The 16,155-nt window shown below is 35.3% G+C and overlaps 1 protein-coding gene across 1 annotated transcript in view; it reads left to right on the forward strand.

Annotated features, from left to right (window-relative positions):
- Positions 1 to 257: 257 nt before the first annotated feature.
- LOC134850874 (uncharacterized) overlaps positions 258 to 16,155 on the forward strand; it is a 44,049-nt gene continuing 28,151 nt past the window's right edge. The window contains exons 1-7 of the mRNA XM_063866632.1: positions 258 to 272; positions 429 to 501; positions 3,424 to 5,774; positions 6,027 to 6,527; positions 7,204 to 7,424; positions 7,663 to 7,741; positions 7,810 to 7,873. Coding sequence (XP_063722702.1) covers positions 264 to 272; positions 429 to 501; positions 3,424 to 5,774; positions 6,027 to 6,527; positions 7,204 to 7,424; positions 7,663 to 7,741; positions 7,810 to 7,873 — 3,298 coding nt within the window. The 5' untranslated portion in view covers positions 258 to 263. The remainder of the gene's footprint in view (positions 273 to 428; positions 502 to 3,423; positions 5,775 to 6,026; positions 6,528 to 7,203; positions 7,425 to 7,662; positions 7,742 to 7,809; positions 7,874 to 16,155) is intronic.

The raw sequence follows: 16,155 nt of genomic DNA on the forward strand, positions 1-16,155 counted from the left end.
AGCACTCGTGTTGAATTGAAGCGCAGCGGTCGCTAATCGCCAATGCCGCCTTTGAAGTTAGCTATCACACTTTATAATTGTTCTGTGTCTGCTAAAAAAACCAGTCTGCTAAAACCCTAGTATCCTAGCACACTGTTGGTTTTTGATACCATCTGCAGGTTACTCCCTTATCGTGCGACGCATATATGTTCAAATCCAGGGAGGGCAAATTTTCCTTTGAAATTCCTCTTTGATTTTTGTTTGATTTTTTTCAGGTTCAGTTAATGTCAACGGTTTGTACATACACTTATTTCAAGTTAATTAGGTGGATCATTAATAGTGTCACTACCTAAATGTTTATCAAATGAAAATGAGAACAATTTATTCACACTGAAATAAGCAATATTTTTCGTTCAATATATTAGGATTTAATTAAAATTTCGTTTCAGCCAGTATCCAAGAAACCGGAGCAGAAAAGATACGTTCCTCCAGCTGGCAGAAGACACACCGATTCCCGAAAAGGTAATAATTTTAGTACGCATATAGCGATATCTTTCGGAAATTCTAAGTGAATCATATTTTTCAAAGCTTTATCAAATCACATTTTTTGGTGCCAGATATCTAAGAATCAAGTACGCGTGAAAGTAGTTCACAGTAGGGGGACATGGCGAAATCGTTATGGAGTCAGTTTGAGTCACGCAGTATTATTAAGTTTTTTGAAGTTGAGTGTGCTATTTTCCTTTGATGTGTTTTTGGAGTTCTGCCGTTCATAAGTCAGCTTTGCCTGTACTGATAAATTTTTGTCGTTTTTTGGGCTCATTTTTTATGCTGAAAATCTATCAGCTTATTCGCCAAGTCAACAAAGTTCAGTCTAATACAGCTGTTTTTCGTCATAAGGTTTTGGCGCGATCTTCGTTTTTGACAATGGCTGAAGAGCTTCTTTCGGCCTAATTGTTTCCGGCTATTGTTTTTTTGGCTTACTTTTTCTCAGGAGCCCTATAGGGCTTTAAGGGCAAAAATGATTAATAAAAAAATCAGGTAGTTGTCTGAAAAACAAATGTTACTTAATTGCTCAAAAAAGTTTTGTGTCAACAGTTTTTTATGATATTTTTGTTTGCGACTCAATGAGCGGCCCAGAGCAACTTTTTTGGCTCAATGAACGCATTGTCGGCTTAGTGGCCGCTACTTTAAAAAATTGAATGGTTTTTTATGCTGTTTTTGTTGCTAGGGTATTTTTTGATTTCGTTTCTCCTTTTTTTTCTATTCACGAGCGATTCATGCGATGCTGTGTTTGCGTTGTATCGCAAGTGACTCGAATTTCGGCTTCGCCTCTGTGTTTTACAAACATCAAGAAGTATCATTCAGCATCTTGAAAACTTATGTTTGTTCATTTCGCTTATTTAAAAACACTAATCGAATGACAATCTTTTCCTGCTCAAACAAGTGGTCTGTTATAGTTTTTAATCAAAAGAAATCTTGAGTTAAATCCATTTTTACACTGGCGAGCTTGAGAGCGTAGTGTATAAGGGCGAACCTTTTTTTTTCAACCTAACACGCCAAGGAAATTTTTTCTTTATTTGGTGGCTTGTTTTGCTATGATGACGATCTGTAGCTTTGGAAGTTTATCACCTGTTCTCTGCTTTGTTTGTGGCTAATGTTTGTGATTTATTAGGCGTCCGTGGCTGAGTGGTTTGTGCGTGAGTTTCATAAACTCTAGGTCGCAGATCGAATCCGAGACGTAGTCAAATTTTTACTAATTCGAGGCTTTTTTCTACTTTATCTTATTGCACTTTATAGAGCTGTTTTTTATGGTGTTCTTGCCTGTCTAGGAAGCACAGCTTCGCCATTATGTTTTTTTCGGCTTACGGTCCAACGCCTGGAATGTTTTCAAAGCATCATTTTTTCTTATTGACGCAATACTAACTATAATTGAAAGTCGGTCTGGAGTTGTTAAGTTTACCAACTTTGATTTTGTATAATTCTTTTTTTAAACAAATTTTAAGTTGAATTTGTTCTATTTATGCATCGGCGTATTTATCCCATTTTGCGTCGTGTGAAATACAAAATTAGATAGTTACACTTTTGTGTGTTTCAAAGAATAGGGCGTAAAAAGTAAAGCTCAAAAATATATTTTCTATGGCATTTTAATTTTGGCTGAACTGATGTCTACCCAAGTATTGTGTAATGATTTTGAAAGCTTGTTTAACAGCTGTGATGTTTTTTGGCTATTTTCCTCAAAATTAAGATCATTCCCAACAAATTTTTGTTTTCGAATTGAAAAAAACACACTCTGTGACTTAGTTGCCTCTGTCCCATTTTCTGTCTGCTAATTTAATATGCTATCTTTGTCTTTTAGCGCAAGTGTTACAAAGCTCCGCTTCGCCTCAGTGTAAAAAGTTTACCTATTGAGTCAGTTGTCTAAATTGGCTTAATTTATTTATAAAAAATGACAATCATAAACTTTTCGTGACATTCAAAGAGCTTTAAGGCCGTTTAATGAAAATTTTTTATATATTTTACATGATATTTTTGTTTGTTTAGACGAGCGTAGTGTGATAGTGCATTGCATTTTTTTTCTATCGGAAGTCGAAAATAAAAGTTCTACTTCGGATGGTACTTTTCTAACGGTTGGCTGAATTGCAGTATATTGCCAAGTGCTTTGACTTTTGATTAGTAATAGGCTAACACAGCTTTATCAATTAATGAATTGAACTGAAAAAACTGTTTGTTTCATACAATAGTATAATAATTGAAATCCCTTTTCAGAAAATTTCCAACTTGATTTACTTCGCGAGATTTTTGAAATGCATCATTTATTCGCATTTTGGTTTAATACATTCTAATTTATTACATTCAACGTTAGTGTTGTTGCCTTTAAGTTATTACATTCCGAATTATTACATGCAGAGTTTTTGTGCATTAAATCTGAGTGTTTGCCGTTTTCTCGCTCGTGTTTGCGAAGCTGCAGCTTTGCATCTGTGTTTTATGAATAGTTACTAGCCTTTTTCATTTTTGTTCATACCGTTGAAAAATGCAGAAGAACTTTGTATTTGGGTGTTTTCGTTTTTCTTTTTTTCTGTTCTCCAGGCAAAATCGGTTACCACTAATAATCATCGGACTGGTTTGAGTGATATATCATTTTAAAGCCCTTTCAGTCATGATTTGAACGACATTAAAAATTTTGTTATTATTTTTTTGAAAAAGAAAGTTGTCGATCTTGCCTAATGCACAAATTTTCTACGCGTATGAATAGTTCTGGAATCACACCACACTAAAAACGACAACTTCGAAGAAAAAAACTTTTGTTGTCTAGGTTTTTCTAATGAATATGCTCGGAACATTCTGTGCTACTTGCGCAGCAACCCGGCTATCCTTGTTTGTTTTCGGAATAATAGTCATTGAGCCCCAGCTTGACATTTCTCTAAATTTTGTGCTTTTGAGTAGATACGCTTGCTGGCAGTGGCGAGAATGAATCTCGAAAATCAGATCCTGCTAGATTCGGTCAACATGACGAACGGTCTAATACGACTAGCCGCTCAAATGAAAGTTTCGCCTGCAGAAGCAGTGACCAGAAACGAGAACCTCAAAGTCAGTCAAATTATCAAAAAGAACAGGAAAGTAGACGTGATCAACCAATAAGAAACAATACAAGGAGAGTGAATGACTCAAAACCAGCTGTGCAGAATTCAAGGTCGAATAATTTTGGTGGATATTCAGCACAGCAGTCATCGCAGCGAGACAGAGGAAGCAAACCTGAAGTTAATAGAGCCGGTGGAAGAGAGTCTACCAGTCGATATGGGAAAAAGCACGATGACTCGGAAACTGTACGTCCCTTAACAGAAAGCAGAAGGTATTATACGTCGGACTATGTTGAAAACAAAAAGTCGCCCGATGCCGAAACAGCAGAACTTGCTACTTTAAATTCAAATACTGGACTGCTTAAAGACATTTCTTCTCTTGACACAACAAATAACAACGAAGAAGATGACAAATATATTTTCGTCAATGATAATAGATTAGAAAAAGCTACACATGATCAGCGATTGGACAAACAGAGACTTGGCGAAAAGGTTGGATTTTCCATTGAAAATGATTATCGAACTGAAAAATCTCGCCGAATGGACCATGCTCCAGGGTACTTTTTTGGGGCCAATCGATCAGAATCTTTCCGTGAATCAGAAAGAATTGGATTCCAGAATACCTCAAAAAATGAGACACTTTCAAGTGGTCTTAAGTCACTGGAGAAACTGGAGTTCACGCCTACAAACTCAAATAGAGATCTTAACATCTCTGAGCTAGATATTGCGAAGTATATCGGACCCCAGAAAAACTCAGCTAACAAGACGGAATTCAAGGATGATGAAGGTTCAAAGCAGTCATCACAGGCTGACGCACCGAAAACTCGCAGAGTTAAACCGTCAAAGACCCACGATGAGGAAGATCAGGAGGAAAAGAACGCAATGAAGAGCTCACCGCCTATCCACACTCTTGATTCTGGAGATGGCTCGGTCAGAGCAAGACGAGTGTCCCGTAAACCGCATCAAACAACCGCTGAAAAAGACGAAACTGCGTATGAGGCGGTGAAGTTAGAGATGCAACGAGAGAATCCAAAAAATCGAACCCTTTTTGATCCTAATAACCCCGCTCCCTCTATTCACCATCAACCAGTGTTACTTAATACGCCTCCAAGCGTTGAAGAAGCGTCTAGAATTAGTCCACACGAATCTGCAGATATTCCGAGCTTTCAAGATCTGCAGCAAGCGCAGAGACCACATTTCAGGCAACCTCTTCAAGGAAGATCGTTGTATGACCCGAACAGTATGCAAGCATCCGCGCCAATGACAAGTGCTGCAAACAACTTACCTTGTATCAATAGTATTTTTCCAAACCCTAGTCTCCAAAACCCTCCTTTGATGAGTAACGTTACAGTTAAACCGACAGCTCAAGTTATGCCGATCCCTTCTACAAGCGCGCCACCGGTACAAAATATACCAACTGTGCCGCTCGCGAATCCTATACCGTTGCAGCCGAGCCATGAGCAGTTTATGGGCTTTCTGAGAATGTGGGGTATGGATCAAAGTCAGCAAACGGCTCAAAGTATGACCGCTATATTTCCTGTCTTCATGCAGTTTTTCCAGCTGTTCAACAGTACGAGAAATTTGTTAGCTCAATCTCAGCAGCCGACATCTGTTCCCCAGCAGCCATCAAATATGGATGGAGACTTTTTGCAGTTTTTAACAGGGCAACAGCAGCAAATGGGTGGACAATTAATGCCACAGAATTCGAGTCTACCAAGTATGCAACCTCAGTATCAACAACCGGCGTCTACAGTGGCCAGAAACAATCACAGCATTACGAATCCCTATCAGTCTACGACGAGTAGCCAGTTCCAGCAACAACAGCAGTATCAATACCCTTTTGCGCAGCAACCGCTTGCACCACCTGTTTCCTATGCCGCCCAACACCCTGCAAATATCGGAACGATTCCTAATACTGTCCAAGAAATGACTTCGCAGAACCCACATGCGATGATGAATAGAATCGATCAGGTAGATTACAATACGCAGCAGCAAGCACGTTCGGAGTTGAACAATAACAGTAATAAGCGAATTGAGTCGAATGAAGGTGAAAATAGTGTGCACGCCGTGCAGAGTGTGATGGAGAGTAACAGATGTGTGCAATCTAGTGAAATGAGTGGTGCTCCTAATTTGATGCATCATGGACATAGCAGTACTGTTGGAAGAAATGTAAATAGAGCAGAGATGGAACTGAAGCTGGAGGTCTTTCCTAATAGGGTGAGACATTTATTGAAGGTCACCAATTCTAATGAAGTGACATAATTCGTTTTTTTTCTCTGCCAAATTTTGAGAAAGATTATTCGGATTGTAAGAATAAATTCATGAGATATATGAAGTTTTTTTTTGAAAAAGATGATCAAATTCGGAAGAAAAATTGTCAGAATATCAGATAAGTCACAGAATATTGAACTTATACAATAATAGTAGAGCCTTAAGATTAATATTCGTTACCTTTGATCGATTGCTTAGCCACAAAATATGGAGTCAAACAAGCAACCCACCAGCTCACCCAGTCCAACTATGGCGTGTATGGATGAGGATGACAAATTGAGTTTCGAACTGCAAATGCGATTAGGAGAAATGACGAAAAAAGGAGCGATAGACTTCGGCAAACTGGTCTCCATGCAATCTAACAACCCTAAATTGGACTCGATCAGGAACAAAACGCTGAAGCAGATGCTGTTTCAAAGCGTAATGCAAACTCAAAACATTGAAGCGAAACTAGAAGAGATGATTAAGAAAGTTCCGATGGAGGCTCTGGAAAGTGAGATGAGCGAATTGCGAGACCGGTTCCTGGGCGAGTGTTCAAAAGTGATAATAACAGACAGTGAAAGTGCACAGACTCATAACATGGAGTATGTGTTGTGGAAGACTGCGTTTTACCCGCTGATAGAGAGGCTGAGAAAACTGATGAACAATAATTCGGTCAAGTACAAAGCGGAGGAGTTGATGCAGAAGTACTTAAACGAGGTACGTAAAAGTTCTGTTTGCGATATTTTTTTTCTATCAAGCTCGCGGTTTAGCTGATGTAACCCGAACGGCAATTTCAACAAAAAATTTTGGTCATTTCATTGTTTAATCTATTTAGTGTTTTCAATATTTAGAAGATAGTACACTTTTGTATTACAACCAGAAGCGTGCAGAGGGGGGGGGGGGGGGTGCTCCCTTCCCCCTCAAATCTGGCCGATGAATTTCCGCCCTTAGTACTATTTTAGGACATCCTTCTTTTGGCGCCAATCTGGACTAAATTTGAGGAGTAGAGCACACCAAAACAAAACGATACTTTTTTCTGGTCGAAACCTTTCAAAATTTGCACTGAAACATCGTTTTTGTACTGTGTTTTTAAAAAAAATTACATGCAGGGCAGAAATGTTTGGCAAAATAGGGTCTTGGGGAAATTCAATTTTGCGGGAGCTCTTTAGAGTAAGCTCGGAATTCATTTGGTCGACCTTAAAAAAATAGTTGACAATTTTTTTTTTTTCAAAAACAGCCCTCTGAAAAACTTTGGCGCACGACCATAGCACTTTAATCTTGCCAAATAAAATTATTACTTTATGCGAAATTATTTGCCTTTCGGTTTGGATTAACTGGCTTCACTCACTTCTAGCCTTCATAATAAACATAAAATGCCTCGTATGTGTTTCAGGGCATAGGCTACTACAATCGCCTACTGACAGAGATGCAAGCAGCACAGCAGGTCAACCTTGCTTACTACACAACCCCCGAAATGAGGCTGAGATTGTCCTCGATTCCGAAGAAGGCTCGCTTCACTATGAACTCGGCTTTTAAGCTGAATATCGGACTGGGAGATCTGCATAGGTATTTGGAGAATACAGCGGGAACGACGGACTTCATCTTGGCTAAGCGGTGCGAAATATTTTATGGCATTTACGAATAATGGCGAACAGGCTTAACCCGCTAGCAATTTATTTTTGAATATCTTTTTGAAGTTAATGTTTAAACCGCGTATATCTAAGCTTACTTTTCAGTATGCTTGATCCGATTTGAAAACTTTTTTATAACTGCCATTTACGTCAAACAAATTCTTATGTTCAGCTTCTTCATTTGAAGTTTTGTGAACTAAGCTGCATTATTCTGATTTCAGAGCCTACAACTTTGCACATTTCTTACTACCGAAAAGTGGACGAGCCTTCAACCAACTCGCCCTCATCGCAACTCAACAGGTTTGTGTTAAAGTTCAACTGAAGTTAGCCACGCAAAATATAACTCTCTTAAAGCATTTTTTTTGCAGAAACGACGCCTTGAAGCAGTTTATTGCTATATCAGAAGCCTAGCTGCCCAAGAAGACTTCAAAGGTAAAATAAAGTTTTCCAACAATTTTTTACCTTGCATTCGATTTGAAAGTGTACCCTGAAAGCGTGAGAAAAACTCAATCGACAAGAGGGGCCATTTATTTTTTAATCGGTTAAATGTTAAAAGCGCATGCAATGGTTGAAGTTTTATGGGATAATATCTAAGTAATACGTTTTCATTTTTAACTAAACCATCATAATAAGTTATTTATTTACTTGATTTTGATCCAGTAGTAAAGTTTCAGTGAACCATGTGGAGACGCGTGAAGTTGTTATCGTTCAAATTAGTTTTTTCGCTGTTTGGCTATTGCTTTCCTTTTTAGTGCAAGGCAAATTCATTTGCTAAATTAAAGGCAAATTACGGTCTACCAAAAAAGAGTGCAAATTGCGCGAAAAAAACATGAAAGACTTTGCCTTCTTAAAGCAGGCTTTGTTTTTTTTTACGATTTTCCAGCGGAATGAAAAAACTACCTCATGATCCAGTTTTCTCAGATGAACGTAGTTAAGACTCTTATATAGTTCGTGATTTTTTGTTTTTAGGCGAAGGTAGGCAAAACCTAACATAATAATCCAGTTTTCTCAAATTGAGTTAACTTTAGCAAGTAAACGCCGGTTATAAATTGCATTTGAAATTCAAAGAGCTTTAGGTCATAATTTTGTTTGTTGAAATTCGATAAGTGAAATTTTTTCGAATAACGATTTAGTTTTTTTTCTGTTTCTTTGCGTTCATCGACTCTTTTCCAACTGTCTGTTGCTATGTTTTATGAAATTCAATCCGGATTGGTTTTTTACTAATCATGCAGAACTATGAAGATTTAAAAAAGCTTGATTGTTAAATTGTTTACAAGGCAAAAGTATTCATTATTTATCAGTAACAATTTTTTATCAGTACCAAGCATTTTTTAATCTATCCAAGATATATCGAGTATTACTATGAACATAAACGAAAGTAGCAACCATTCAGCTGGAATACGGGAATGTGTGCCGAGAAAATATTGAGCGCTGCTGGTTCGAAGTCGACGAGAATGCGTTGTCGTTCCGCTTTTCGAGATAGCTTTGACAAATCGTTCAAGAAGTTCTGGTTGGTGTCCTTGCCTTTTTTGAGGAGCAGAACATAGATTCAGGAGAGTAAAAGACAACTACTTATGTATGAACTGTAGAAATTCGGGAAAGCAGCATTGGGCTTATTTTAAGGGTTCAATTGCCATGCCAGTGGTCTGTGTTCACTAGGAGGGCTTTTATATTGCCGCGAGTTTATATCGCCAAAAGTAAGGACTCTTTCAGTAATTTCAATACCGCTATCGAGTAGGCAAGATTTCTTTGCACTTAATAGGCACTTTGAATTCTCTGTCAAATTCCGGCATGGAGAAGGTCTTTTGGATCTTTTTTTTGTTGATTGAGTGCCCTGTAACAGGCAAAGTGTGAGATTTAGTTGGACGGTTTTCTCACCGGTCATTGTTTGAAAGTAATTTGCATTAATACAGCTGTTGAGAGTTAACTGCTGAGTTTTGATGTCTTCTTTCATTTGCTTTCATCAAAATTCTGGCTGCAACAAAATTTGCTGCATCAAAATAATATCCATGTAATTTGGTTCATTGTGTAGAAATTTAAAAAAAAGAAAGGATAGTTTTTGATTTTTTTTTGTGTTGACTTCTATTTACAAAGTTACTGACATTGGTAGTTATAACCTGTTAATTTTGCATAATGCTAAGTTTTCAATCAGTATTTTCAATCGAGCTCACAAATTGCTCGGGGCGGTATCCCAGACAAACTGAGTATACATGACTCAACTCACATGAATTTAAACTTCGATACATGTTCCTAACACCAAGAGGGATAAAAGATAGGTATTAATTGTAGAGGAATTTGGCATAGTAATTTTGTATAAAGGTAAAATAGAGTAGGTTTGTTTTTCCACGCTTTTTTTGCGGTAAACCAATTTTGCACTGTATTTTGTGTTGAAACAGCTTGTTTTTTCCTGATTGATTACAATCGGACAAAAACTAAATTTCTCAAAAATGTTTCACTTCAATTCATTTGGTTTGAAAGTACGAGTTAATTGTTCTTTGTTTCCACATTATTTAACCCTGTTTTCTTCTTAATTGTGAACCAAATACATTGAAAGGTTTTAAAGGTGAAAGTTGGGTCGGATTTTTTACAAAGTAATGTGCATTATGATAGTGATAGTAAATTATTGAGTAATAGTTGTCTTTTCATTTTTTGGGTAAAGTTAACCTTATGGAACCTGATCTAAACTATATTTTATGATTGGATAAATTAGATATTTTACCACTGTAAAGTATTTAATATTAACCAATCATGATCCATCTAACTAACAACCCACTTATTTGTAAGTGCTGAAATTATTTGTAATTTCAGCACCAGAGAGATTTGAATTTAACTTAGAAATTAGTTGTCTCTCCAAGAGAACTTCAGCAGCCGCAACAAACCAGTATACTCTAGCTCTATTGAGCCTAGCAGAGACTAGTTAAACACCCTGAGACTAGAAAGTATAAGAGTAAGATTAGGATCGGTATTAGATTAAGAAGTTGCACGAATCTATCCGGCCGAAAATAAGATAGCGTGACGAGCAGACGGTGTACCCTATCCGAAATTACTCTATGAGTTAACCACATAAGAAATAACTCATCTGGTGCCACCATAAGTCTCGAATAAGACCTTAATAGCTTAGATTTAACCAAAAATAGATTAGAATTTAGACAAAACATTTTTAAAATGTTATACGATAATAATTTAATCGAAATGTCTCTACGACTCAATAGATCAGAGCCGATATTCCGAACGATAACAGAACTACCCGGAATTGTAAGAAGACCTCGAACAAGAGACGACATATGGCAAAGTAGAAACTTACCATATAGTTTTATGATTGTACGGCAAAAGCCAACACAAACTTTTATATTTAGAATCTTATTAGCAATGAATTTAGATGTTCATTTGCAAACATAAAATTTTGAAGTCAATCTTCATGATCATTTCAGGTGCTAAACAAAATTATTAATATACAATAACGATTGATAAAAAGATCTCAGATCGTTTTCTTAATTTCTGCAGTCTTATATAAAAACATATTTGAAAAATATTTATTGAAAATGAAAATAAAAATTAGTAGCATGACAATAAATTGTTAGTAATCATAAATCATCTGTTGTCCCAGCTTCATCACCTAAACATAACAGCAATCATAAGCTCACTAATATCATCAAAATACTAAATCTTTTTCTTAAATAAATTTAAACCATTTTAAACTCAAATTCATTTAATTTCAAAATCAGATCATCAAGGCTTATCCTTGGATCTTAATTAATTTTCTATTTCACTAAATTTAAAACCTGATCATCAAGGCCTATCCTTGGATCAAAAAGAACAATTTTGTTCTCCCCCACCCACTTAGCAAGTGTCTAACGACCTCAAACGTCGATTCACTATCCAACCCTTCCAAAAAACCCAAGACTAATAGATATTTTTAAATAAAATTAACCATTCAAATTAGGATAAACAGTGAAGAACTTCAGTTATTCATCCTTCACTTGATCCCTCCTCTTACCAGACCCAGGATAAATCTTAGACTTAGTAAGTTTAAAATAGTATCTAACGAACTACTTGCGTTCTAATTATACCTGAACCTTGTGGATCGATTTACTATTCTCCAACCTTTGAACACAATCACTACCCCTAAGTAAGATTAAGTAAGTTAACACCTTAGCTTAGACTAGCCACGAGAAAGTAAAAAATCATTCTTCGGAATCGATATACTTTTCTCTCCAACCCTGAACAAAAAGACCCAGGTTAAGCTAACCAAAAAATCGTAAGGACTAACAGTCTAAGAAAATAGAAATCACCTAACAACTTTTTGCATCCCTCATCCTAAACCTTATGTCATTCAAAAATCTAAGAAATAAACAAACAATCGTGTTACACAACTGTGAGATAGATAACCAAAAATACGATCTTGTAATCACACCTCATACACAAACAGTTGGATACATTAGAACAAAACGACTAACAATAAAAAGAAAAATAATAAACAAACAAAGACAAATCACACGGAAAAGATTTTCAAAAAATAGAAACGCATTTTCAGAATCAGAAGCCAGCAATTTAGATGAACTCTATAAATTAAAAGAATCGATTGATAAAAATTGTCCCATTCACGATCAATTATATTTTTCCGATTCAGAAACAACTTCAAATTTATCAGAAAGAGGAAAAAGAAGAATAAAAAAGCAATATAAACACAAACCAGTACACTTGTATAATTGGAATCAACCAATTAGACACATCGATAGTTATATATTAACAGTCATTAAACGAAAAAATGAGCCACACTCAAAGTGACGATAGCCCAGATGACTAAGAGGTTTACCCCTTCCTCATAGATGCACCCGATAATAGAGGGCAACTTGATTTTTGCAAGAATTTACTCGTAAATTTGTTTGAACCCGGAATCAGCCCATGCAAAGCAGAATTCCCAGATGTAAAAATCAAAAGACAAATTATTGAACATTATCTGAAAGATATATGTAATTTAACACAACAATATGGAATCTACACCATAGAATTCAGCACACCAAATCCGAATCATCGAAAATATGTCATTCAAACAGACGATCTTGAATTCGAATTTTCAAAAGTATTCTTAGAATATATTAAAAGCATACAATATCATAATTCACAAAGAGCAAACTCCATATTCACTAACGAAGTTTTTGCAATAATATATACCTATATTTCTATATTAGAAAAAACAGAATTTCAAAGTATCTCACCAACTGAAACATACAAAAGTACGACATGAAATCACATTATTTTCAACTTTTCTACATATAATCAAAGAAAATTTCACTAAAGACGATGTTTCACAACACACAAAACATGACTTACAAAAAATTGTGGCATGGTTTATAATAGATTATTTCACACATAATATAGACTTAATTTCACAAGCAAGAAAAACTTTCAGACCTCAAAATCCAAATGATGATACTGCCATTACAGAACATTCAGACTACGTTTGGGACCCTGAATGGTCTCATCCTGCATTTATAAATATCCCACAGTCAAACTCAAGTCAAGCAATAAGTACAATATCTTAGCAAAGAGATTATGTAAAAGTAGTACCACTAACCATTGATGCAACACCATTTAATTACAATACATTTTTACCTGATACGCGAAATAACAGTTTAAATTCGACCGTCATGCACAATGAAAACTTTAATGGAACTAGGAATCTTACACAACAAGATATCCAAACACCATCATACTTCATAAATGAAGAAATTGTCCAAACAACAACAACTACACAACAAAGTATTTCACCAATACATCCAAATTTAACAACACCAAAAATACAAACACTTCACTGGCACAAGTAACCTTACAATCAACCGTTAAACCTTCGGTTGCTCCAAAATATTCACATATCGATTATCAAACATATAGACCTATGACAGTACCGTCAAAACCACGAAGAACGTTCACAAGAAGCACTTTTGCAGAACACAATTATAATTATGCACATTCGTCAAAAACAAACTATCCCCCACGAAAAACTAATAATAATCATTTATGTTCTCACTATTGGGATAACCCAATGACAACAACCAACTCAGTAAATTTTCGGACTAATTCACATCCTCCACAGGATCATAGTGAAAATTACCCATTCTTTCAACAAAATAAAAATAAAAAGCAAGCACCTCATCATACGGAATACTTATCATCTGATGATGATTATTTACAACCAGACATTTTTGCACCATATACCCAAGAATATCGCTAACAAGGATCGCGACGACCTCATACATATAATAGAATTTTTTCTCCAAATCCAACAGATACACGAAATCAACTACCAATACATATGCCAAATCCAACTAATACACAATCTTTTCAACCAATTCAACCACAAAACCCAATGATTATGCACTCGTATCAACCAACTCAAATGCAAAATGAAATACCACTTCAATATTACCTTCAACAACACGAAATAACAAAAATTCAACTTTCAAATTTTTCGCAAATGCCAAATGCCGCAGAATCACTACAGATGACAATGAATCCATACCTTATGGGGGGATCATCAATAACATCAAATAAACCACTAATGGTATTCACAGGAACAGACCCTGAATACTCTGTAGAAGATTATTGAAATGCAGTAACAGCAAATTTAATTTTAAATATAGGACCTGAACCAATTAATACGCCACTACATCAAAATTGGATACATAGACGCACAGCGTTGATACAAACAATCTTAGATGGCGCAGCTCAAAAATGGTTTTCAGTATTACCTATAGAAAAAAAATCAGACTGGAAAAGATTTACACAAGAATTTTCAAAAATGTTTGACTCCGAAAGAAATAAACAACACCAAAGAGTTTTATGTAATGAAATTCGCAGATTACCAAATGAAAACATCAAACAATTAGCAGTATGTATCGAAACACTAGTTCGAAAAGCATATTCATTAAATACACATGACTATAAAAACACAAAAATGACAGAAATTTTAATGATAACCTTAACACCTCAATTAAGGAAAATAGCAATAAAAAAGAGAGCATCTCATCCTTCTTCAATTCGAGAGCCAGATTTAGATTTTCGAAAACTAGTAGACAAACTAGAGCAAGCGGAAATCACAATGAAACTTGAAGAAACAGAAAATCTAAAACTACAATATGTTAATCAAATTGAAACAAACACTACACATATCAATAACATACAGGAATCAGATACAGACCTAGTTGAAAAAATCACTGAAATACTAAATATTTATGAAAAACACCCAAATTTTAAGGGCAAACCATCTTTCAAAAAATGGTGTAATTATTGCCGACGATACGGACGTAGTATTTCCGAATGTAGACAAAAGCAACAAGATAACCAAAACAAACCTCAAAAGTATAAAGAACCAAATAAATCATTCTATCAATATATGAAGAAAGATCAAAATCTACCAAACAAAAATGTATACAGTAACAACAGTTCAGGAAAACCACTTCCGAACAACACCAATTACACAAGGAATCAATCACCATATAACTCAAGTTATAGAGGAAGATCACCAGAACGAAGAAATACACAGAATTCTTCACAAAATCATTATAATCGATCAAATAGTCGAAATAACTATTCGAGATCAAATTCAAATGCAACACAATTTGTTTCTAGATCCAATTCCCAATCAAACCCAAGAAATAAACACTATTCCAATAATCAATCACGAAACTCATCATATAACAGAAATAGAAACTATTCACATAATCGAAATAGAAGTTATTCGAACAATCGAAATCAGAATTACCCGAACAATCGATCAAGAAATAACTCATATAACAGATCAAACTATCACAGACCAAATGACAATTATCAAAACAGATCACGGAATCATTCACAAAATCGAAATTCAAGTTATAATAATCAATATAGAAATTATTCCCAATCAACACATAGGAATAATAAACATTATAATAATTCTAAACGTCGATACAGAAGTAGCACACCAAAACGTCAAAGACATATTAATCAAGTACAGTCAAATGAAGAAACAACATCGGACCCCCCAGGTATTGATGACACAGGAAATAACGAACTGCAACTAAATCAAATAAACTGTGGATCATCAGACACAGAAAGTGATACAGAAAATACCATCTCCGTAAATATGATAGCAGTCGAAAACGACTACGAACCTATTATATATGAAGAACCTTTTACATCACATATATATGAAAATCGATTGGAACTCCTTCACAATTATTATATTGAACCCATCAATACTACGCAAACTGCACAAGAAATAAACGAAATTACCACGGTAAATAAACCCGATGAAAATGACAAAACAAAATGTTTAAACACAAATCATATTTATCAAAATATACAAAAAGAACAACACAGAGAAAAAATTTGGACAATACCATTTCTCTTAGAAAGTCCAAGAAACAAAGAATTTCAACCACCAGATTTTGAAATTGATTTTTTAATTGATTCAGGAGCAGAATCAAACATAATTAACATTCCCACATGGAATGAAATCAAAACATTACATCGAAAATTAACGCCTCTTGCAACCTCTAGTAAACTAGCAACATCACAAGGATCAACATTAGTAAATTATGGAAAAGTCCAATTGTTCCTCCTCCCCACAAGAACAATGGAGCAAAATAAAATTCTAAACAAACCATTTAAACAAATATTTAATATCACCGATATTAAACACAATATCATTGGCATACCATTTATATCGAAAT

Source organism: Symsagittifera roscoffensis, chromosome 7 (assembly GCF_963678635.1).
Source record: "Symsagittifera roscoffensis chromosome 7, txSymRosc1.1, whole genome shotgun sequence".
NCBI classification, from domain to species: Eukaryota; Metazoa; Xenacoelomorpha; order Acoela; family Convolutidae; genus Symsagittifera; species Symsagittifera roscoffensis.